Source organism: Scylla paramamosain, chromosome 2, assembly GCF_035594125.1.
Source record: "Scylla paramamosain isolate STU-SP2022 chromosome 2, ASM3559412v1, whole genome shotgun sequence".
Lineage (NCBI taxonomy): Eukaryota > Metazoa > Arthropoda > Malacostraca > Decapoda > Portunidae > Scylla > Scylla paramamosain.
The window spans coordinates 2,580,001-2,606,572 of NC_087152.1; the positions used below are offsets into that span (position 1 = coordinate 2,580,001).

Consider the following 26,572-nt stretch of genomic DNA (forward strand, 5'->3'; position numbering starts at 1 on the left):
TGTGTGTGTGTGTGTGTGTGTGTGTGTGTGTGTGTGTGTGTGTGTGTGTGTGTCTGTGTGTGTCTTTGATCGGAGGAACCGTTGTGTGTGTACATACATGTGTGTTGTCGTTCAAGGGTTGAGATGCTCGCTAGTGATAACGCATGCAGATTGGAGACACAGTTGTTTCAGCAGACCCTGTGAGTAAATAAAGGAAAAAGGAAAGAAGTACACCTCAGCGCCTCGTGCAGGAAGGGTCGGGCACGCTCTGCTGTTCCCCCATGCAGGTTTTCATTCACATTGCCGTATATTTTTAATGAATTGTCATTATATTTTTGCACATTATTTGCTTCATGTATTGACATAGAAGTGTATAAACAAGCACATGCACAGTCATTCTCGACATTGAAATCGAGTCACTATTAATCCTGACGAGGATATGTTTTTCAAACGAGCGTTGCTTCCGTGACGAGAACACGCCGCCGGGGGCACGCACACGCCCCGCCTCTCTGTGTGCTGAGCTTCACAATTTTAACATATACATTCTCCTAATTGTGTAAATGATTCGGGAAAATGTAGCGACGCACTTATAAATAAAAATAATAATAAAACATTTGCAAGTTTCGGAGATAATATTTATCAGATTTTTTCTGTACCTCATACGTAGTTGAAAATAATCATGGGAGAAGTCCAGTGTTCAAAACTTTTAGAATTTTAACAAATGGAAGCCAGCAGAGGCGCGGCCCGTCCAGCTGTGAGTGCTTTCAACATCCCTCCACGCACCAACCATGCACACATCGCCCTTACACTGCACCACCCACACACCACTCGCCTCCTGCCCTCACACTACTGTCCTCCACGCTTGGCCAGACTTCACGTTTTCCTCTTACGCCATCTTTGCTTGTTCAGTAGTCTTCCTCGAAATGGTCTGCATCGCCGGTACTTGTGGAGCTAACATAACGATCCAACGACTTGACGAGAATATCTTCAACGCGTTATATGGAACGTATTCTGTCGTCATATTTTCGTTATATTTTTGGCTTAGACTTTATACACGTACCATACTAGTCACCACTCATACATATCTACCTCTTACGAACATAGTGTCACCTTGTGTATGCTGTCAACATGATCATGGACATCGACGCCGTCCCAGACAGTGTCATCCGATACGTACGCTTCACTACACCGGAATAACGAGATGTCAAAAGACGCGAGTGACTCAGGGTAACTGTGCTAGTGTAGAGAGAGAAAACACGCTGGTGAATATAGGTTAGCTGAGATATGAGTGCTGGTTCAGAGTGAGGCTGACTGGGTGAGGGGTGAGTGTAGGCTGGTTGGCCGGGTGAGGGATGAGGATTACAGGTAAGGGTACGTTGTGCAAGGGATGATATTGACTAGATGGAAGGTGACGGCAAGTTAGGTATTGCTGATAGTACATAACAAGTCAGGATAGGCTGGGTGAAGGCTGAGTGTACGCCAGGTGATGGTGAGGGCACGCCAGGTGATGGTGAGGGCAACAAGTGGGGGGATGAGTACAGGCAGGGTGAGACGTGAATGCCTGTAGGTTGAGGGTGAGTGTTGGGCTGGTAGGTGTGAGGGGTCGGCAGGGAAGTGGGGGAGGGGGGCGAGGGGGCTGATGGCTGGTCGGCAGCGAACCCTTTTCCCGGATTTACCAGTATATAATTTGAAGTATTTTGCCATTTCATTCTTTTTTACCAACTTCATATATATTTTGCCATTTTGTGCACCGAAAATTTGTAAAGGTATTTTTATGTCATAAACACAGATTGCAATGAATTGCAAACACATTTTGTGTTTTATAGTGAAATTATTTTACAAAAATAAATTAAGGTGGTTGCTTTGTGTGTGTGTGTGTGTGTGTGTGTGTGTGTGTGTGTGTGTGTGTGTGTGTATGTGTGTGTGTATGTGTATGTGTGTGTGTGTGTGTGTGTGTGTGTGTGTGTGTGTACACGTGAACAAGTAATGGAGCTTAGAGACAATGGTAATATAGTGACACATTTTTGCGTGCGGTTAAATGTATCGCGCTATATTTATTATTATTGTTATTGTCATTATTATTATTGTTGTTTTTTCTTTATTATTATTTTATTATTATTATTATTATTATTATTATTATTATTATTATTATTATTATTATTATTATTATTATTATTATTATCATCATTGTTATTATTATTATTATTATCGTTATTATGATCATTATTATCACACTTCACGTTTGGTGTAAAAGACTGAAGATTAAAAGGGATAAGGAGACAGAGCTGGGAACCACTCCCTTGAATCCTCTCCTCTCAAAGGGCGACAAACAGAAGGGATGTCTTTATGTATTGGGTGTATTCTTGTGTTATTTGACCCTTTCCTTCTTTATTTCTCTCCTGCATGTCACTTTAATTATGCTCGACGAGGTGAGGTGAATCAAGATTATCATTTATTTGTTATTATATTATCAGTTGCTATTTTATTATTAGTAGTAGTAGTGGTAGTAGTAGTAGTAGTAGTAGTAGTAGTAGTAGTAGTAGTAGTAGTAGTAGTAGTAGTATTACCATTATTTTATTTATTACCTCACTAAGTCGGATCCCTTTAAGCCGGATATCGGTTAAGTTGGATACTTTTAAGGGAGGGGGAAGGACCTGTATACGTAGAGCGAGCAAGGCACAGCACGAAAATCTTGACGAACCTGTCTACAAGCGGTACGTGCAAGAAAGAGCCGAAGGGATAACAGTGCCCGGCCTGGAAACGCAGCGTGCTGCAGGAAGGCCTGCTGAATGAACATCTTGGAGTCAAAGGATTCAAATGCAGAGCTGGATTCGGCTAGGTCTGATTTTCGGTTAAGTCGGATCGGCCTTCCCCCAATCAGTCCGACTTAGCGAAGTTTTCGTCTACTACTACTACTACTACTACTACTACTACTACTACCACCACCACCACCACTACTACTACTATCTATTTATGTATTATAGTTCTAGAAGAGCCAAGAATTATTACTGTAGCTCTTACATTTCCGGTGTTATTTCAGGTATCAGAGAAACCTTTGCCGGAGCGTATAATGAGACACGCGGCATAACTTAGCTCCCTTAAAAAGAAAGAAGGAAAATGTTTGAAGCGAACATATATTGGTATTTCTTTTCCTTTTACTTGTTTTCTTTCATATTTTCAGTTGAGAGGTAACTGAATGAAGTCACTCATTCCGTGAAGCTTGTCTTTTATATATATATATATATATATATATATATATATATATATATATATATATATATATATATATATATATATATATATATATATATATATATATATATATATATATAGGAGAAACAACGGCCAAGGGCAACAACAAAAAAAAACAGTAAAAAAAAAAAAAGGCCCACTGATATGTCGGTCCCCGAATAGGATCCAAAGCTGAAGTTAAAAATTGAAGGATAAGTGTCTTGTAACCTCTTCCTTGAAGGAGTTCAAGTCATAGGAATGTGGAAATACAGAAGCAGGCAGGGAATTCCAGAGTTTATCAGAGAAAGGGATGAATGATTGAGAATACTGGTTAACTCTTGCATAAGAGAGGCGGCCGGAATAGGGGTGAGAGAAAGAAGAAAGTCTTGTGCAGCGAGGCCGCGGGAGGGGAGGTATGCAGTTAGCAAGATCAGGAGAGCTGTTAGCATGAAAATAGCGGTAGAAGATAGCAAGAGATGCAATATTGCGGCTATAAGAAAGAGGATGAAGACAGTCAGTTAGAGGAGAGGAGTTGATGAGACAAAAAGTTTTTGATTCCACTCTGTCTAGAAGAGCGGTATGAGTGGAACCCTCCCTGACATGTGAAGCATACTCCATATATGGACGGATAAGGCCCCTGTACAGAGTTAGCAGCTGGAAGGGTGAGAAAAACTGGAGATGAGATGTGAAGCTTCCAGTTTAGATTATAAGTAAAGGATAGACCGAGGATGTTCTGTGTAGAAGAGTGGGACAGTTGAGTGTCATTGAAGAAGAGGGGAATAGTTGTCTGGAAGGTTGTGTCGAGTTGATAGATGGAGGAATTGAGTTTTTGAGGCATTGAACAATACTAAGTTTGCTCTGCCCCAATCAGAAATTTTTGAGAGATCAGAAGTCAGGCGTTCTGTGGCTTCCCTGCATTAACTGTTTACTTTCTGAAGAGTTGGACGTCTACGAAAAGACACGGAAAAAGTACAGGGTGTTATCATGAGCGTAGGGTGTTATCATGAGCGACAGGACAAAAAGTTTGGTTTAGAAGATCATTGATGAATAATAGGAAGAGAGTGGGTGACAGGACAGAACTCTGAGGAACACCACTGTTAATAGCTTTAGGAGTAGAATAGTGACCGTCTACCACAGCAACAATAGAACGGTCAGAAAGGGAACTTGAGATGAAGTTACAGAAAGAAGTCAAATCTTTGTGGCAGACTCTATCAAAAGCTTTTGACATGTCTAAGGCAAAAGCAAATGTTTCACCAAAATCTCTAAAGGAAGATGACGAAGACTCATTAAGGAAAGCCAGAAGACCACCAGTAGAGCGGCCTTGACGACCAGATAGAAGGTTGTGAAGTAATAGATGTTTTAGAATCTTCCTGTTGAGGATAGATTCAAAAACTTTAGATAGGCAGGAAATTAAATTCCCAGTTTTTCCTGCGTTTGAACGATGTGTAATGACTTACAGTGTTGTGTCGGATCAGTGTCGGTACATAGAAACGTATGAATGTGTAGGTTACAACTTGGAGTAAAAGGAAATGCAGGATGTAAAAATATGGCAGCTTGACGCGAACTTCATTGTATGAGAGAGAGAGAGAGAGAGAGAGAGAGAGAGAGAGAGAGAGAGAGAGAGCAGGTAAGAAAAGCTTCATCATTAAAATCAAGAACATCATGGGTTCGGATGACATATTCAGAACGGCAGTATCGCCTTACCATTACTGTTAAGCATGTGAAGTGAAATCATACCAACTGGAAAGAGCAGAGAACAGAATTGCGCAGAATCATCATCAGTTGCTGCTCATGATGCTTCCCATGATGGACGTCCTTGAAGGGCAAAACCTGTAGATTATGCTAGTAACTACATGTTTTGATTCGGGGATTCAGGGCATTGCATACGTCACTAAATAGCCAGTTTAGCCACAAGTCTGTCTGGCGTGGCAGCGGTGGGTGGCTGTTCCCCTGAGCGTACCTAGACAGTCACGTTTGCGGTTTCATATTTTTTTTTTTCCTCTTTCTTTTCCTGAATATATGATGCTTGCAATTTATTCCGAGACTGTGGGTGCTCATTACCATCCGCTGCTCTATACACTTGGCGTCGCTGGTATTGACGTGCAGCATGTTATTGAAAAGAGAAGAAACACCAGTCTTCTCAGAATACTCATACATCGTCCGAACGCGTGAATTTATCGGTGACTTGGGCTGTATACATTTTGTGTATTATTTTCTGAACTCACATCTTCATAGTTTATGTAATATTTTTGTACCTTTACATATACAGATTTAATATTTAAACATGGACCAAATTGGTCATTCTAAACATTCTTTATGAAATTATTGTACACGAATATAGATACGTGTATATATAACACCGTGTCAGTCAGTCATGAAGTTATATATCTGTGCATTGAACCAAACAAAGGCAGGAGATTTATTCAACATTTGTCTTCTGTTGGAAAAGGGAAGGGGCGGTACTGGCATGTGTGTGAGAGTTGGGTGGGTGGGGGTAGGTAGGTCAGGGAAGGGCAAGGGGAAGGAACAGCAGAGGCACTCGGGCGGCAGTGGTGGCATGGTGTAGAAGAGAGTGACGATTCCCCAGGGAGTGACCGCGGACCTTGTGTTTCAGGGAGTCTCCAGATCAGCACCAGCACGGAGGAGGACGGCGGAAAGTACGAGTGTGTGGCCGAAAACACGGAGGGCACGGCCTTCAGTAACCTGGTCAGCCTTTACGTGAGGGGTGAGTAAACAAACATTGCTCTCCATTGGTCTGCTTCTTCCTCCTCTTCTCGTTCTCCTTCCTCTCCCATGTCAGTTCCCTTCCTTCTCCATTTCTTCCTCACGCCGTCCACTCGTCCTCTTCCCACTTCTCTTTTTCCTCTTCTTCCTCCTTTCCGCGCTCACTACTCTTCTTACCCTGTGTCCTCCTCTTCCTCCTCCTCCTCGTCTTACTACTACTACTACTACTACTACAACATTTAATGCTCGTACTATTACCACTACTACTTATTTTACCACTGTTATGTCTCATTTCTTATTCATGCATTCCTATGTATATGTTACTTGATTTTGCTCCTGTTCTCCCAACATGCATGCAATTTTCTGGACTTTAGTGTACCGTTGAGGACATTTACTATGCAATGCTGGAGATGTACTTGTTTAGATCTGTGGTTATTGTTGAAAGGCGTAGAAGTCGTCATGATGTTCCCCGGCCCTGGAAATAAAGGTAATGAATAAGCATCACGAAAACGGGCAAGAAATGTTATATATAGAGAGAGTAGCTCACGACGAACTAATCTTCCACCTGGGAAAACACCGACACTGACTGTGGAGGAGGCGCAGGAGGAGGAGGAGGAAGAGAGCAGGGGCATTGGGGACCTGAGCTCGTTTCGTGTAGAGTGTTTTTTGGGGCGAGAACCTCTCAGTACTATTGGTCGTCTTTGCGGTACACTAGACAAAGGACTCACACTTACAAACACACACACACACATACAGAGTGCACATTATTACTTGATGGTCATTGTACGCAGCTCTTGTTTAGTATGCATGTTTCAACGCTCTGTAATATACATAAAGGGTAGAAAGTTTGAAAGCATCCGAGGTTTGATTTAAAATTCAAAGCCTCTGTGGCAAACTAATGACCAGAAAAATATATTGCAGATTGTAATGAAATACATCAACGCCTCTTAAAGGATACTGGGAAATGCTTTTTAGAAGTTTAATTAATATTTCCCTGGCCTTGTACACTTAATGGTTTCTTCGGAGTAAAGCCGCAGCGAGGCGTGTGATGGCGAAGAAAGCGAAGAGAGGAAAGGAGGAAAACCTGTACCTTTTTCTTATACGTAGACTTAAAGACTTGACGGCGAGGTAAGAAGAATTACGGAACGAGATTGGAGGAGAGACGAGGATAGCTTACGGTCGGAAAGAGTGTAGAGAAAATAGAACTGACTGACTTATTGGTTAACTGAATGCTATAAGTACGGCACGACAACGGTAATGTGGCGCTGCTGAGGAAACGAAGAGTGCTGTTGACTGAAATGCTGCAGGAGACGTAGCAACGAAGACTAAGGCAGCACAGCAAGGCCACAGCAGGGAATCGGAGACAGCGGGGATGTGCGTCTGAGGGGAGAAGCGACGGGTTCAGGGAGACATTAGGTATTAATGAATGCAGGTGGAGGCGCGGCGCGGGCGGGAAGCCATAATGCTCCAGCGCGACAGGAGGATTTTCAACTATGGTTCCAGTGGAGGTTGTGATGCCGAGTTTGATTCCCAAGACTTGTTATTAATTACCGGCTACTGTCTGTGTACGAGTCTGTCTCCTGTCACGCCATCCCTGTCCACGTTGTAGGGAATAGATAGAGACAGTAAGACAGGGAGCTGAAACTGGTAACATTGCAATCCGGTAATGCCACCAATTCGCCCCAAGCCAGTGTGACAGAGTAGGTGGCTGATCGAACCTCCTCGCCCTAACAATTAGAATAGGCCTCCTTCGCCCAGGGGAATCGTGTAGACCGTAGGTGGTGGTGGCGATGGTGGTGGTGATGGTGGTGATGATGATGGCGGTGGTGGTAGTAGTGGTGATGATGATTATTACAACTACCTTTTCACCTACCAGCACGGCCACACCTGACGCAAAAAAAAAAAAAAAAAAAGCAAACTAAAATGTAATTCATGTAATTCCCTGTATTCTTTTCATCACCTCCTCAGTGATGATTGTGTTGATTAATATTCAAAGCTTATTAGTGTCGTAGCAAAAAAAAAGTACGTAATTAATATCATGAAATTGGTAATGCATAGGTGGCGGCGTCTGGTGGCGGGAGGGTCGTGTTTGAAGAGCCACACGGGACGACCCAGCAGTGTTTGTGAAGGGCAGGCGTTCTTGTTTTCGCGGCGCCACCCGGTCATCCCTCAGCGCCTTGGACTCCTGTCGATCGCCCGCGTGTCTTGCCGGTGAAGTAAAATAGTGGGTCGGGGAAGGAGAGAGAGAGAGAGAGAGAGAGAGAGAGTTTTATATTTTTTTATATCAGTGGGAGATTTTTTTTTTATTTATTTTAGTTGTTGCTGTGAAAGCATTCTTTATTTTTATACAACATAATTGTTGCACCTTGACGCACACACACACACACACACACACACACACACACACACACACACACACACACACACACACACACACACACACACACACACACACACACACACCTCCGCGGGGCACCCACGCACATTGGAAACACACCTCACTTACACCTGTCACGCACAAACATCTATTATCTCTAAACACACGCAGGTCACATCCTCCTCAACACACACACACACACACACACACACACACACACACACACACACACACACACACACACACACACACACACACACACACACACACACCCCTCGCCTTCCTTTCCTTCATCTCACTTCATCCTCACCTCACTCGCTCTCTACATACGTGCAATGCAAGTGGCAATGCTTGAGATAACTCCACACCCAACGCCCTCACTTGCTCCCCTATACCAGCCATACTAACTCCCATGCAGCAGCCGTTCCTCCTCCACCATCACCCACTGCCTTCCTTCTCCGTCCAGCTAACAACCCGGAAATTTTCCTGCCCAACTTTTTTTCTTTGTTCTAGTTAATCGATACAAAGCTTTTCCCGTGTCAACAGCCGGGAGAGGGAGAAAAGTGAGAGAGAGAGAGAGAGAGAGAGAGAGAGAGAGAGAGAGAGAGAGAGAGAGAGAGAGAGAGAGAGAGAGAGAGAGAGAGAGAGAGAGAGAGAGAGAGAGAGACAGAAAGTGGGCGGGGGTGGCGGTTAGTGAGTGTGCCTGAAGGGCTTGATAAATATTAATTATATAATTATAACTCTCTCTCTCTCTCTCTCTCTCTCTCTCTCTCTCTCTCTCTCTCTCTCTCTCTCTCTCTCTCTCTCTCTCTCTCTCTCTCTCCAATCAAGTGGGTCGGTAGGCGGGTCATAATAAAGTATTCATATGTTAATTCCGGTTCGTGATCTGGAGAGCAATGTTTGTCCAGATCCGGTAGGTATTTGTCGAAGGAAATTTTTAAGGGACGGAGGAAGGAGAGAGAGAGAGAGAGAGAGAGAGAGAGAGAGAGAGAGAGAGAGAGAGAGAGAGAGAGAGAGAGAGAGAGAAAATTCCTCTTTATCCTAGCCTCACGTTGTTGACTCTGCCGACCCGAGTGCCGGTTAGCCGATTATCTGCACAAATACGACCGACTTAACGCCCCTTTAGATTCCTCTTCCCCACTGCCTTCCTCTGTCTCTTCCTGAGCCTCCTCCGTCATGGCCGCACCCTGCCGCCTCTCGTGCCCTCTCCAGTACTGCCATTAATTTCTACCCGCCATCGTCGTCTTATCTGAATCTTTTCCTGCCTCCTCTCTCCCGTACTTGCTTGCCTCCATTTCGCAGTCTCCGTGGTCTTTCCCTGCTCCCTCAGGCCTGGGTCCGCTGGGTGTTAGCTGCGGGTACACATGGCCGCTGCTACGCCCTTCGCCTCAGCGCTTTCAAGGCACATGTATATTTTTTTTCGGGAGATGTTGGGTGTGTTTGCGAATATCTCGAGCCATATTTGTCGACACTTCCCGCCCATGCCTCCACCTGCACGTCAGCCAGCACTCTCTCACGCCCATCCGCTCTCTTCTGCTGCTGGTTCGTCTGCAGGACACCTTAGTTAAGGCTCGTGCTCCTCCATCTCCCACAGCTGTATACTCCCCAGTCCTCCCAGCCAGGCGGTTCACCGCTCCTCCGCAAAGCATCACACCTCCGCGCCGCCTCAGCCTCTACATTCCCCACCTGTTCTACATTCTCGCCGTGTCCCCAAGCGCCCCTCACTCAGCCGCTACAGCCCTCAAATTCTCCCCTCTATCTTCAAGCACTTTTCCAGTTTTTGTTGCCATGGGTACTTAATTGCTTTTGAAGGCAGTCTAAAAAATTCACACTAAATTTGAAATAAAAATTCGAATTGACAATTGGGTACAATTTTGGTGTTTCCTTTGAAGTGGAATTGGTGCGTGTCCCTAATTGGCCGTGGGCGGGATGGGCGGCGCGCGCTCTCTGACCCGCGGCGCCTGACTCAACGCCGCCCTGAACTGAGCAGACAGCAAAATGACCGCCACTCACCCCGCGAGAGTTATGAGTGTTTGCACGTGAATTATAAGGCTGTTAGAAGTGCCGGTGGCCACGCCCTGGAGAGTGCGGGCAGACTCTGGAGAATGGGATCAAAGATGAATTTCAAGAAGCCTCCAGGAAAATCTTGGTTTCACCACTTATCTGTTCGTGCAAGTTCTGCATTCTGAAGAATCCCAATATGGATGTAATGCTCCACCAGGCGCTATGCACATGTTCCCCCACCCCTTGACTGGTACTCTTTCCAGGATGCGTGCCGTTGCCTCTCCACCGCTGCCCACAAGGTTAGACTGCCACACTATATCCCATTCAGCAGCGCGCTACAACGTAAGGCTGCCGCTCCTCACCTCCCCCAGTCCGGACCACGAGGCAGGGCTGTCGCACCTAACAGCCTCACAGTCTCACATCCTCACAGCTTCACATCCTCACATTCTCACAGACTTGAAAGTTACGTACATGTTTTAGGATTGAGTGACGTGTTGATTTACCTCTGGCCAGGAAGCAGAGAATACCTCGGCGTAATGAAGTAATCAGGTGCCCGTCATGCAGGGGAGCAACAATACGTGCAGGGCATATAAGAGTGCCCCCTGCAGGCATTTAATACCATCACTCCCTGAAGGCCCTGAAGGGACATTTTACTCCCTCACTTTTTTTATGGGGTGATTCATGATTAATTTTGAAGGTATAAATTTGTGAGGCGAAGTGAAGCGTGTGTGGTGTTGGCAGATCCTGTAATGGAGGCAGGGGGATGTCGGACCTGGAATTTACTTGGAAATTGTTCGTTTTGTGTGTGTGTGTGTGTGTGTGTGTGTGTGTGTGTGTGTGTGTGTGTGTGTGTGTGTGTGTGTGTGTGTGTGTCCTCACGCTTAATTTTATGTATTATGTATGTATGTAGCACGAATGCTACTCATGAATATATCAGTAGTTTTTATTAATGCTGCACAAATATAAGACAAATATAATCCCTCTTTTATCTCCCCTGCACATAATACAAGTCTGTAGAAAATTAGTGTTGGTTGATAAAAGCAGCACCGTAATTTTCCGGGTATTTTTTTTTTTTTTTCCATTATTCAAACTTGCTCTGTGCTTCATCTCTGCTATTGATATTTTTCTTTCCTCTCGTATTTCAGTTTCTCTTCTTTCGCCTTCCCTCCCTTCCACGCTCCCTCTCTCTCTCTTTCTCGCCAACTTTTTTCCCTGCTGCACCCGATCTAGTCCTTTCCTGTTGCTCTTCTTTTCTCCACCACGTTTTCCTCTTCGCCTCTGCCATCAAGTTTCCATTTTCCTCGAGTATCTGAGAACCTCTGATCGTATCGTGTCCTTCCACTTTTCTTCTTCATCACTCAGCGCCGTAAAGAAAAAAAAATAGAAGGAAAACTGGGAGTGATAGGGTTCTTCAGGACCTAAGTGGTATATAAAAGCCGTTTGTGCCAATGAAAAAAGAAAGTTCTTTTATTCCAAAAGGGGAAAAAAAATGTTTTACCTTTTGGCATTCAAGCCTGATTTTTTTTATTGTTCCAGAAATCAGCACTCTTTCACTGTTTTGTAACATGTGATGAATACGTGGAATTTCAGTGATATAGACAACACCTTCACTATAGTGCACCATTTCATTTTGTAAAGGAAATCATGGTGCGTTTGCAAAGTTAAATTAACGCATTAATTAAGTACAGTGGCCGCTGGCGATGCTTTCATGAAGTGGTGTTTGATGCTCTGATTTTTTTATCTGTATTGCGCAGAAGAGGATGGAAGGGTGAGAAGCGAGGCAGAAACCCACAGGCACCACAAGATATGAACCTAAATGATAAGCAAGCGTGAAGCTCTCACCTTGGCCAGGGAGCCGCGGGGCCACACGTCTTGAATGAGCTGTTCTTGAATGCCCTTGTTGTAAAACTGACCTTCGTTAGTTTTAGTAATCAAGCCACTTCCTCCTTTTTTGTATATTTTCATGCAAGTTTTCCTTTTAAAACAAAAAGGTTTTAAATTAAATCATCTAGTCTTACTTTTTATCTGAAAACACCTTCAGTGGCTTCAGCTATTATTATTTTTTATTGAAATTTCTGGCTTTGTTTTTTTCTTCTTATTTTTTCTTAATCTTTTGAAATATCAAATTTCATTAAAAAAAAAAAGAGGCAAAATTACACGACATATTCAAGGTGCAGCTTGAGTATCGAGTGTATGAGTGTATAAACTTTTATGCTCCCTTTACCAGCATTTGAAGCAATAAAACCCAACGTCCGATTAGCTTCTACATTCTGTGCAACACATTGCTTCCAGAGTTTTGCGCCGTTGCTGACGATAACAGATTTTTTTCTTGCAGTTTACGAAGAGGTTTCCCCGAACATTTTGTGCTTGTATTTTCATGAAATATACTTTTTGTAATTGGAAGCACTTGAAGCGAGAGAGAGAGAGAGAGAGAGGAGAGAGAGAGAGAGAGGAGAGAGAGAGAGAGAGAGAGAGAGAGGAGAGAGAGAGAGAGAGAGAGAGAGAGAGAGCAAACAGGATGCAATAAGGGAGTGTGGTTTAAAGCTTTTAGATATGAAGAGAAAAGAACCACGACGACTTCAGAATAAGTACTGCGAACAGAAAAAGAATCGAAAGCAGGATAATATTGAGTACAGTAAGAGCAGCGTCACCAGAAGTGGAGGTGTGCATGGCAAGTATAGGATGATGAAATGAGAATGAAGCAAACGTACACCTCTCCATCTCCTTTCCTTACGCTCATCTGAACGAAACTTGGTTGAATCTTTCTGGTTTGTGGCGTGATGGAGGAGGTGGTGCGTCGCTCCTTGTGAATGAGACGGATCTTGTTTTTTTCTCTCTCTCTCTCTCTCTCTCTCTCTCTCTCTCTCTCTCTCTCTCTCTCTCTCTCTCTCTCTCTCTCTCTCTCTCTCTCTCTCTCTCTCTTTCTCTCATTTCCTCAATGCCTTTATGTCAGCGATAGATCTTTGCCTGAGAAAACATCGATACCCAGGCGGCATTCATAACATCAATTTATTCTTTACTCTTTCGTTGATGTTCTCTCCCAGGTCACTTTTATTGTGGAGCATTTTCTTCTAACAGTAAAATGTATAAGCGGTAATTATTTCCAGCACACAACAGCAGTAACAGTAATATAACCGCAGAGCACAAACATCCTGAAAAAGCATTTCTATTTGTACTTGTGAGAGACCAGATCACTTCCTCTTTTTTTTATTACCATAGTACTAGTAGTAGTAGTAGTAGTAGTAGTAGTAGTAGTAGTAGTAGTAGTAGTAGTAGTAGTAGTAGTAGTAGCAGCAGCAGCAGTAGTAGTAATTGTAGTCGTAGTAGTAGCAGCAACAGCAGCAGCAGCATTGGTAGTAGCAGCGAGTGTCCTGCGTTGGAGAAGACTTTTAAAATAACAGAGAGGGGAAAAAATATGGAGGCTACGTTTTACATTTTTATCATCTCCCACTACCATTCATTTACTCTGGAAAGCAAATTAAATGGTGGATCTCTTTGGACAGTCATTCACTGTTGTATTAGTATGAAAGAACATAACTGTATGAAATGCATCATATAGTGAAAATCTCGTACAGGAAAGTCGTATGACATGACTTTAACTTTTTTCTCGAAGTTATTCAGGAATATTCCGAGAGAACAAAACACAGAGCAAACCAACCAGTAAACCAACCTCGTCTAACCTAACCTAACCTAACCTAACCTAACCTAACCTAACTTAACCTAACCTAACCTAACCTAACTTATCCTAACCTAACCTAACCTAACCTAACCTATCCTAACCTCATCTAACCTAACCTAACCTAACCTAACCTAACTTATCCTAACCTAACCTAACCTAACCTATCCTAACCTAACCTAACCTAACCTAACCAACCTAACCTAACCTAACCTAACCTAACCTAACTTAACCTAATCTAACCTAACCTAACCTAACCTAACCTAACCCCTAACCTAACCTAACCTAACCTAACCTAACCTAACTATCTGCCTTAATTCCCATCACTAACAGAATGTCATCTTCTAATAACAGTAGTGTTTATTTGTTTGTTTTTATAGAGTAAACTAATCTAACCTAACCATCACCGCCGTAGTATGAGCTAACAATTAACTACGACAGAGTGTATTAACCTTCACATGGATTTCTGCTACGTATGTAAAGCACAAACTTGAGTGTGTGACGTGTGGATCACGATTGTAGTGACGAGTAAATATAACAAGCATATCAGAGAAGGAAGAGCAAACACTGATAATAAAGATACAAAAATGTCTCTGCAGTATTTTTGATAGCTTAATTATCTTCTTATGGAATTAATTTATTCATATATGTATTTTCTATTCTACATTATGCAGAATTTCATCCGAAAGAGAAAGGCGTGCTTAGCGTTCTCTCTCTCTCTCTCTCTCTCTCTCTCTCTCTCTCTCTCTCTCTCTCTCTCTCTCTCTCTCTCTCTCTCTCTCTCTCTCTCTCTCTCTCTCTCTCTCTCTCTCTCTCATAGCGGCGCCGCTTAATTTCATGAAGTCTGAAAAGTATGAATAACTTGGAAAAATGCGAATGTGAAGGTGAGTGCGTGCCGGGGCTGAAGCTAAATTTGGCGTTAATAAAGGAAAAACAAACGCTGGCAGTTATCATTGGGTTTTTATGGCGAGCTGTGCAAAGACCTGGTAGTAGAGGAGCGGGGGCTGCTGGGGTTGTTGTTGTTGTTGTTATTGTTGTTGTTGTTGTTGTTGTTGTTGTTGTTGTTGTTGTTGTCATTGTTATCATTCTTACAGCTACTTCCATTACTATTACTATTACTTCCTATTACTATTGATTCTACTACTACAACTACTAACTACTAGTACTACTACTACTACTACTACTACTACTACTATTTTTACTGTTGCTGCTGCTGTTGTTGTTTCTCCTATTACCGACACTTCTATTACATTACCATCAGTGTTACCAGCACATCCACCACCACGAACGTCCTTTAACCTTTCACTCTCCACTTATCTGGTGCATCATTCAATTCCTCTTCATTTTTTTCTATGTCTATTCTTTTCTCTGAGTATTAGTGGCGAGTTTCCTGCGTCGCTCATTTCCGTCTCGCTTTTAATTATCGTACATATATTTTTTTTTCTCTAATTATCCTGCTGAAAGAGAAAACCCATATCTCCAGTTTCCTCAGCCTATGTGCTAATTAACTGTGCAGCACACTTCCTGCCTTTGTTCGTATTTCCCTGACATAGGCCTGCAGGAGGGCAGGTTGTGTCATGTTGTATTGATCCTCTGTTGTCTTTGCTTTCATCCTCTGATAAGGAACATTTTTGGCCTCTGCTCCACTCAAGTAATGTAGTAATCCGTCTTGTGTATGGAATAATGAGTCGTTGAGAGAGAGAGAGAGAGAGAGAGAGAGAGAGAGAGAGATAGAGAGAGAGAGAGAGAGAGAGAGACAGAGAGACAGAGAGACAGACAGAGAGACAGACTGAGACTGCAGCTTCAAAAGATTTGTTGTAAAAAAAAAAAATCTAAAAAAAAAGAATTAAAATCGTCTTATTTTATTTTCTCTCATCACTATTTATTCATTTATGTGAGTTCTTAAAAGATTTAGTATTTCTCGCGAGCTTTATTTCCTCGTATTCTGTGGCTAGAATTTTATTTCCATTACTGCTCACAGTGAGAGAGTATATTCAAATTCATCACGCATTAAAAGTACCAACACTCGCTACGATGCATCACGAACACAACAAGAAGCAGAGAGCACACACATTATACAGGCCGCCGCGAAGGCCCCGATCCTCCTTTATTAGATACTCCTCGGTTACCATCTCTCCTCCTTGATCACCTCATCGGGCAGGCCGGCTAATCCCTTCTGGTGGCCACAGGCTTCCAAGGTCCGCCAGCTGATGAAATCTGTGACTCGGCCCCGCCTTATAATCCCCAGCCAGTAAGTAGATTAAAAGTAATCCCATTGGCGGCCGGCAGTGAGGAGGAGGGGACGTGCATATTGGCACACCAGCTTATGAAAAAGAACTACTTAACTAATAACATGTTGCTTACTTAGAAGGGATAAGTGTTGTTTGGAGGAAACACACACACACACACACACACACACACACACACACACACACACACACACACACACACACACACACACACACACACACACACACACACACACACACACACACACACACACACACACACACACACACACTCTCTCTCTCTCTCTCTCTCTCTCTCTCTCTCTCTCTCTCTCTCTCTCTCTCTCTCTCTCTCTCTCTCACGACCATTTCACACAGAGATACGAGTATCTTCTACATCTATATGTTCTTTAAAGTTGCCGGTTCTTAACACACCCTGACAACCCTCCGGCCAGTCTTAGCATGTCTTGACCTACCGTGGGTGGCTCTACACACGCCGCCGCCGCCGCCTCCTCTTGTGCAAATCGGGTGAACAAAGATTATGGGAGTCTTGGCATTCTGAACGACGGAAACATTTTGAAATCTCTGACAGAATATTATAAAAGATATATTTAGTGGTGATGTTTAGTGTGTGTGTGTGTGTGTGTGTGTGTGTGTGTGTGTGTGTGTTTACTTATCCATTTATTAATTTACTTATTTATTTATTTATTTATTTACTTGACGATTTCCTCTTGTTTTTCCTTTATATTTGTTAACAATGGCTGGATGAATAATGCAAACTAATCATTTAATCTATTTTGTTCATTCTGTTCCGTTATTTTTACCTCTCAGAAGAGTAAATAACACATTCTATTTTCTCTCCTTCCTTGTTATTATTACCGTCCTTTAATAACTGGCGAGAGTAACTGCAAGGCTCTCCATCTTCCAGGAACTCTTCTGTCTCCCTGTTCTGTAGTGTCATAACCCTATTCCTTACGTCCTACACTCTTAATCTCTGTGTTAAAATTCTCTCTCTCTCTCTCTCTCTCTCTCTCTCTCTCTCTCTCTCTCTCTCTCTCTCTCTCTCTCTCTCTCTCTCTCTCTCTCTCTCCGCAGCATTTCCTTTCTCAGTCTTCATTTCCTTGGCTCTAACCCTCAGGGTTTCAATACCCTCACCGATCTCTCTCTCTCTCTCTCTCTCTCTCTCTCTCTCTCTCTCTCTCTCTCTCTCTCTCTCTCTCTCTCTCTCTCTCTCTCTCTCTGCATGATACTTTTTTTCTCATTTCCCGTTAAATGTTTTTTGTCTTATCCATTCTCACTATTCTTTTTGTTACTACATTTACTCTCATTATCATTATCATCGTAATTGTGTTATATATATATATATATATATATATATATATATATATATATATATATATATATATATATATATATATATATATATATATATATATATATATATATATATATATATATATATATATATATATATATATATACTCGTATATATATATTAGCTCTAACTCTTTCACTTCCATTCCTTTTTTTTCTTGTTCATCCTTTTACTTTTCCTTCTCTTTCATTTTCTTTCCTTTTACTTCTCAACCTTAACTTTCCTCTTTGCTATCCACGCCTCTATCAGTCCTCCTCCTCCTTCTCTTTCTTCCCCTCGCCTTCCTTTCTAACCTTTTCTGCCCTCTTCCCTCCGTGTCCAGCCTCTTAGGGGTAAACTTCCCGTCCTTATTTTACTTTTTCCCCCCTGCCTATCTGCCTCACCTGATTATTTCCCCTGCGTGTAATCATACCGTATTGTTCCTCCCCCTCCCATATTTTACACCCCTCTCCTGTCCTCCTCTCCTCCACCTCCTCCTCCTCCCTTAGTTAGTTTAGTATCTCGCATCAGCTTCCCTCCCGCAGCATCCTCCCCGTACTATCTCCCCGCCACTCTTGCTCTCCCTCGCTCCCTCCCTCCCTGAAGTGAAATATGGAGGTGGGCCGTGAAGGTGTCGGGCGGTTAAGGTAATTGTCGTGGGAAGGTGCACCTGGAGAGGTCTCCCTTCTCTCTCTCTCTCTCTCTCTCTCTCTCTCTCTCTCTCTCTCTCTCTCTCTCTCTCTCTCTCTCTCTCTCTCTCTCTCTCTCTCTCTCTCTCTCTCTCTCTCTCTCTCTCGCCGGTTCCCTCTCTCTCTCCCTTCACTTTTGTTTTAACTGGTCCAGACAGAACGTTCATCCGCTTTAGCGATTCTCGTTCTCTTTTTCTTTTTATTCTTTTATTCATATCCTTTTCACTATTCACTTCTCGTTCTTTGTATCTCTGTTCGCCTCCATTACTGTCGTTCTTTGCATGAGTTCGTAAAGGTCACGTGTGCCTGGTAGGATATCAGTGTTTCGTCAAAGCTGTATTGGTTATGGATTTTTGTCGTCTCTGCCGTGCGTGGTTTTCCTCTCTGTTTCTTAGTGTGTCAGCCCGTTGTCGCTAAGAACATTTGAGATATCTAGAATTTTTTTCCATAATCTTTAATTGGGAATGCTCCAGCGGTGATTCCGGTTTAATTTCAGGAATTTTGTTACATAGAACTGCAGCTGCGTAAAACATCATAAACAGGTTTACTTCAGATTCATTTCATGGCAATGTAATTAAGAGAAACTATTACGTTGATAACTCTTCAAACGCACACATTCTGAGTAACATTAAACATGCGACTGAAAAAAATGTCATAAACACACTTCAAATTTATCTTGTTGGCGGAAACCACGTTCTTTCAAGCTTCAGTTTGGACGCGCGTCACAGGCAGGCCCTGAAATACTACACGCAATGCACTGGTGTGTCATGTGTATGCCCCGACCACTGACCACTGTGTTATTTGCTGAAACCGTTCATAATAATAATAACCAATTCTTATTTCACCGTCAGCCTCAGGAACATGTGAATTTACGTATGTCAGAATAAAGCACGCAAAAACAAGAGTAATATAAAAGATGCTCAATGTTAAAGGGACGGTTGAAGTTCACCTCAATTCCTGGAAATGATAATGCTGTGCATCAAGGATATCAGTGTTGCTGCACCGCTTCCTGCCACACTGTATCTGCTGAGTAAAAGAGGTATGAAATATATATGAAAATGAGAGGCAGTTACAATCAAAACGCTTGAACATGATTGAAAAGTTTTTTAAGAGTTGACAAGGCATAAACTATTTTTCCATGGACTCTCCGAGCTTGTGATCTTCAGATGAAACGAGTGGCGGCAGCCTCGCGGCGACACAAGTCTTTTCCAGATGCACACTTATGGAAGGGATTTAAAGTTGCAGTGATCTCTGTGGATGTTTGATTGCAATGTCCTAACTCTTGTTGTGCCATTTTGCAACTGCACGAGCAAACAAGAATTAATGGCAATAAAAATGTTGATTACTTGTATGTAAAATGCACGCTCTATTAACTTTTTGCGCCACGTCGTTCCTTCTTCTATGTTCCGCAATAATAGTATTCTCTAGTAGTAATTATAGGGTCATATATATGTATATAAAAAAAATAAAATCTTCGCCTTGCCATATGGCCTTTGATGTAGCCGTGTGTCGTGCTGCAAATTCTATCAATCAAGGTTGCTCCTTTGTGCCAGATATTTATTATCACACTTCTAAGCAATCTTGACGGTAAAATTTTAACTCATCAACGCAAAGTTAAAAAAAATGATTGAGCAAGGGATTCTTGATGTGCCCTGCAGGGAGGGAAGGAGAGCAGATGTTTACCTTCACCCGTTGAAGGACGCTCTGGTAATTAGCCTGCGCTCTTCCCCTTCGTCTGCCTCCACTCCCTCACCCGCTCCTCTTCCATTACACAACCCCCGCTTCTATTTTTTTTAAATATTATTTAATTCCCTGCAATTCTACTCCTACCCTGCCATGCTCTTATTTTTTCCCTTTTCTTCTGTACCATGATTTCTTCTTTCACTCCCTCTATTTATTTAACAGTCTCATTCCCTGCCTCTTACTACCCTGCCATGCCCACACTCCTCCCACACCGTGCGTTTCTTCCTGTACCCTTCTTGCTATATTTGTTTTTTTGTTTTTTTTCTAGCGTTGTTCATTCCCTGTCATCCCCATTTCTACCTGGCAGTGTTTATTTCCCTCTCCTATCCTATTGCCCCTGCCCGCTCCTGCCCGTCCTTAATGGAAAGCCACTCCACCTTTCCTGATGCTGTGCCACCCCGCGCCACTCCATCCCAGGCTGCACTGTACGTGGAGGTCATCCGTGGACAAGAGTAATAACGTGTTTTTTGTTCGCGTTCGATGTGTCCATACGTGAAAGGAAACACAGACACTGGCACTTACGGCCCCGCCTTCTGGACACTGCGAAGTACGTGGAAATCAGGACCGGTATTCAGAAACGCTTTGCTCTTTCACCACGACTATTTTCAAAGACCACAGAGATGTTTAGCCCGGTTCTCAAGAGTGTTTTTCCTGTTAATAATGTAGAAATGTTGTTAATCTGTCAATAGAACCAAACAAATAACCATAAAAACCAGTGTAACTTCAACTAGAGCATTTTGAGAGTAGTCGAAGCGCTGCGCAGAAGTGTTTCAGAATAAGGTCTCAGGGGTTTTGGTGTACGGCGCTCAGTCACTCATGTCTGATTACGTGGCTTGTATTTCGAGTCTCCTGGAGGTGAATTCAGCACTGGGCAACGCTGCTAAGACTTACTTCCCTCACTCGTCTAAATATGTCAGTGATGCAACCAGATAGGCGGATGTACTATAATGTTTTTTTTTTTTTTTTTTTTTAGTCTTGTGCAAGGATTATCGCGTTATTATTATTGTTATTTGTTTTTGTTGTTGTTGTTATTATTGTTGTTGTTGTTGTTATAGGAGTTACAGTTCATATTCATACTTCATTACATCGTCATTTTCACAACGATAGTTTAGGATAAGTAATTTGGAATCTCTCTCTCTCTCTCTCTCTCTCTCTCTCTCTCTCTCTCTCTCTCTCTCTCTCTCTCTCTCTCTCTCTCTCTCTCTCTCTCTCTCTCTCTCTCTCTCTCTCTCTCTCTCCATCTTGTAATTAGCCACGTACTACTTTCTCTCCCATTTCTTTACTTTTGACAATCACTTTCATCCTCTCGCCTCACCTGCGTCTCAGTGGGTGCCACAAAGGGTGTTTATTCACTGGTTTATACCGTAGCCCTTCCCCTCCACGCCCTCCAGCACCTCCGCCTCCCTCAACAAAGCTTCCTTTTCTCTTTCATCCAAACCTTTTCTCACCCCCTTTTCACTCTAACTGTAGTCTCCTTTGTTTTATTGCTTTCCCTCTTACGTTCATGCTCTATCCTTTCGTAAACCATTTTTCATTCACGCCCCTTTCTCTTCTTTCATACTTACTATTATATTTTTTACTTCCCCTCCGCTGGCAGGTACGAGTATATACGTTTCCGCTTCGCGTGTATTTCATCTTCTATTACTTGTTAGTTTTCTTGTTCTTTCGGGAATGTGTATTCATCGTGTTAGTAAAGTTCTGTTACACTATATTCACTTCATGCTGCTTTATCATCATTTATTAAGTTTCCATGTGCGTGTGTACGTGTGTTTCTCTCACTCCTCTCTCACAACATTTTCTCACCCTCGTGGTCTTATCTTCCCCTCTTCTCCCCTCTTCACCTATCCTCTATCACCCTCCATCTGCATACGCCTCTCGGATTAGCAAAGATGAAAGCAAAAACAAAGCGAGGGCAGGCCAATGCAGACCAGACCCACCCTGCCTTCAAAACACTGCGCGTTTACCTGACACGAGTACTTCACCTGACGCTCCACTGATGGGCCCTGCGAAGTGTGCATCGTTGGTGGGTGATGCTGAATTGTATGAAAAATATATATGAACATAGTTTTTTTTTTTTTTCACTTAACAACAGTATTAGTTGTAGTAGTGGTGGTGGTGGTGGTGGTGGCTGTAATAGTAGGAACAGTAATAGTAGTAATAGTAATAGAGTTTATATAATCCTTCTGGTTCTACTACTTAAGGACTGGCACCTTCCTTTTTTTTTCTGCATTTTTGTGTAGCAGTAGTAGTAGTGATGGTAGTGGTGGTGGTGGTAGTAATAGTGGTAGTATAAGTTTATTAAGGGTATTTATTTTCAAAAACCCTTCGCCAGCAGCCGAGGCAAGAATCCGATGTGAGTCTCGCAGACCAGTGGGGGAGAAAACCGCGTTATCGGCATCATTGATTTAATTAGTGACAGTCGCTGAAAGACGTGACGCAACACACAAGGAGCAGCCTAATGAAAGCCGCCGGGTATTACCACGAATATACTTTTTTTTTTTCTCTTTTTCTCATTTTCACTTTTGTCGTTTTCGCCTTTCACATCCAAACCAAAAAGATGTGTTATCACGAATTGTGCAGGTGATTGGTGCTGTAACTTCCATTTTAAGCCTGACGAATAATTTTCATCTCTTTTTTTTTTTTTTTTCAATTGTTTCCTTATTTTTTTTTTTTTTTTTTTTTTTTTTTTTTTTTGTTCTGGAGGCAGGTAATAGTTTTCATTATCACCTTCGAAGATTTCGCGTTTTCGTTAAATAGCCTTGCTTTGTGCGAATCATCTGGCTAATAATTCACAGCTCTGAGTGTGGAGGAAAGCAGCGATGCAGTCAGAGTCCTTATTCAGGTATTGTGTTCAAGGAGCGAGAAAAAAACATTCCCATGAACCATTTTGCTCTTGCTACAGATGAATACAAAGAGTGTTCCAGTGAGCAAAAGTAGCAGCCCCAGTAAATATGCATTAAGGTTACATTTTTTCCGTAAGAATGCGCTACCAGACCCATTTACCGTGAACAAGAGAAGAGGCTGTAAACTCCAGAAAACAATCTTATTATGTTTGGATAAGGAAAGTTGTTGGGCTGAAGTAAACTGCATGGTGGCAGAATTAACTGGGATGCTGTTGTCTTCATACATATACTTGGTTGGGTAAAAAAGAACAACGACTATTATGTTGATGTAGAATAAAGATACAATGAAAATCACGCCAAGGAGGAAAGTCATAAAAATATAAAAAAAAATTCAATAAATAAAATGCGTGTATAAGATACTTAAAAACAAATTCGCGAGTCAGTCACAAATAAAAATTCTGGAACTTCGTAATTTTGTTTCCGTAATTTTTAAATGAAATTTGAAATTGTCACATGGAAGAAAAGTCTACTCATTTTTTCGTAACAGTTTTATAGTGTTTTTGCAATGCGAACAGAGCGACAAAGACTGACGTGAGGATAGCAGTGGTTTTGTATTCAGCTTCCTGGCTGAAGAAACATCAGAAAAATGCAAATCGAAATGTTTTTTTTATTTCTTTATTATTAACAATCCTTCTCATGTTCTCTTCTGTGCAGACGCACCCAAACTCTGTTTTGTGTGTGCACACAGACACTTAGTCAGTGGGTCAGCAGGTAACAGCAGTGCTCCTCAGACCTTACGTAAAAGTGTTAACCTAATGTCAGAGTGCCCGTTCTTCCGACATGAATATCCAAATTTGCTTCATTAGTGCCTCCCAGAAAACAAAGACTTTACCGTGCTTTCCAGACCGCAATATCTGAAGGGCTCATGGGGTCTACCAGCTGCACCGCCATGGAGGTGACCCGAGGCTCCCTGCAGCTTAACATTATACCGCTGTGAGGAACTGAACATTGGAAGTTGATTGAATGAATATTTTTTTGGCGCCGTAACAACGGGGTCGTGTGGCGTTTGAGAATTGGAAGTTCATATTCATGGAGCTGCATCGAGGATGGAGCCGCGCCTCGTTAACGCTGGAGGTGTTGGATGGAGGAAGAGCATACACGTTTACCGTCGGTGTGGCGGCTGATGCACTGCTTTGTGCCGTCCCTCGGGCGTCCCTTTGAAGTCATTGTGACCGGAAATTAAGATTGAGTGGGGATCACCTCGCGCCTTTTCCTGCTAATGAAGAGCAGAACAGATATTTCACCGATAATTGTTGAAAGGCCGGCGACATTTTCCTCTAGTCCTCTTGTGGGAATGGTGAGAATTATTGTTTGATAGAGGAGAGAGAGAGAGAGAAAAAAATATATATATGTGGTGCACAGTACACACTGAATGATAAGGTAGTGTAGTACAAAAGAAGCTGAGTAAAACTGCACTCACAACAAAGAGAGCCGTTACAGAATATTGCATACCTCAGGTGACTCAACTGACGAGGGAAACGAACAAATACAAAAGAGCAATGCGCTTTAATGCTACAAATATGTTGGCATTTGAAGCAAAACAGTCACTTCATCAACGCCTCGCTCACTACTGGTGGTGACTTCAGCCCTCCCATCCCCTCCCTTCAGTCTCTCCTCCCCCGCCACTGAGCTTCCATTTGTCACAGCCTCCTCCCTCCCACATCCACCTGCCTTCCACCTTGCATCGCGTCTCTCCCACGCCCACCTGCCTTCCACCTTGCCATCGCCTCTCTCCCACATCCACCTGCCTTCCACCTTGCATCGCGTCTCTCCCACGCCCCACCTGAATTCCACCTTGCCATCGCCTCTCTCCCACGCCAACCTGCCTTACCGTTTGCCATCGCCTTCTCCACCTCACACCCGTCTGCCCTAGCACTCCCTTTTGGCCGTGCATTGAAGGATCTTATCTTTAGGAAAGCAACAAGCCAGAAGTCAACGCTTAGTATTTCAATTTACTACGTGCGTATAAAACATTACAAGCAGTTTTAGGAGTCTAGGTTAGGCAGATAGATGGATGACAGTCTTGCTGAATATAGTTGTACTGAATAAGGAAAATGCGTGGTGAAACGTAAATATATAAAGAAAAATACATGTTTATTACATATTTATTACATAATACATGTTAGAGCAAATGTAGTGGATACGATTGCAATATGAATAATTATATTTCATTTGGCTACGATGTTGTGAAATATAAGAACCATTCATTGCAAGGTCGCGGTAGGATGGAAGCCACAGCCAGCCGGCCTTGTGCTGGGGACTAAGCAAAGGTTATGCGGATTATAGTAGATTAATAATGCACGATTTAATTCCTTGATGTAAAAGTACGGTGGATGATAAGTGAAGTCAAACAAAACTCTGGTGCTGTTAACTTTGGGCAGAATCAAGTGAATCATGGATCAGCAACCGTACAGAGAACACTAGGCGAGAGCGAGAGAGAGAGAGAGAGAGAGAGAGAGAGAGAGAGAGAGAGAGAGAGAGAGAGAGAGAGAGAGAGAGAGAGAGAGAGGAAGGGAAGGTCACCTGAGCACCGCTGATAACACACCCTCAGCGGGGGCGCTTTGTGGGTCTAAACACTCAGTAAAACTCCTTGACGCCTGTGAGAGGCTGATAATCTTCCCCCAAGAGTCGCCTTGCGCAGGGTAGGGACTGTGACAACCGTTAAAGACGTCGTGTTGAGCTACGTACATCGGGTGCTGGCCACAGGGAGAACTATAGGGGCGGCGGCGGTCTGGTTGCCTGGCTGGTGGTGGCGTCAGGAGCGGAGTGAGGGAGGGAGGAGCGGATGAACTAGATAACGAAAAGATAAATGGAGCAATAAAAGTAGGGGGAAGTAAGAAAATGAACGGGAGCAAGGCGAGGAAGCGGAGACGAAGAGAGTTGTGGAATACGAGGAAAGTAAGAAAGTGAAATGAGGGAGAAGGAGCGAGACGAGAAGGGGCCAAGCAGTGAAACAAAGACAGGGAAGTAGAGAACGAGAGAGGTTTGAGAAAAGGTGGAGGTGGCAGGAAGGAACACGGTGATAAAAAGGAGTAAAGGTGGGAAATGTCTTTCTGTGGAATGAGGCAGTTAAGGAAAACAAAGCTGGAATGAGTTAGAGAGAGAGAGAGAGAGAGAGAGAGAGAGAGAGAGAGAGAGAGAGAGAGAGAGAGAGAGAGAGAGAGAGAGAGAGAGAGAGAGAAGTAGACGACGTAATGCTGGTGTAGTGAGAGGAGAGAGCAGTGGAGGGAGAGTATGCAGATGAGGCATGTGAAGAGCAGTCGAACCATGATACATTGGCTGGGTTATTGGAGGGGAGGTAGAGACAGAGGGAGGCAGGAAGGTGAAGGAGGGAGAAGAGAAAGAGAACGTGTAGGGAATGGGAGGAGAGGTGAGGCGAAGCGAGGGGGAGCGCGGCACCCCTTGCTTATTGGTGTCGCGCTGACTAATGATAGGGAAAGAGGGAAGGAGCACAGCAAGAGAGAAAGTGAGGAACCAGCTGAGTAAAATGTTAAAATGGACGACCAGGGAAAAGAACAACATCTCAAGGCTTCCCCAGTGAAAGGCAGAAAATGTGAAGCGTATTATGTTTAAATCTGAAGCAGCTCAAAAGACAGGAATTAAAACAATATAATATTACCACAAATAAGTACAGGGAATGGCAACATCATAAGTTTTCTGACGT

General features: G+C 43.0%; 1 protein-coding gene across 2 annotated transcripts in view; it reads left to right on the forward strand.

The window, feature by feature from the left end:
* LOC135108378 (tyrosine-protein phosphatase Lar-like) overlaps positions 1-26,572 on the forward strand; it is a 238,105-nt gene that overhangs the window by 72,256 nt on the left and 139,277 nt on the right. For both annotated transcript variants that reach the window (XM_064019319.1, XM_064019336.1), the window contains exon 4: positions 5,825-5,935. In XM_064019319.1, coding sequence (XP_063875389.1) covers positions 5,825-5,935 — 111 coding nt within the window. The remainder of the gene's footprint in view (positions 1-5,824; positions 5,936-26,572) is intronic.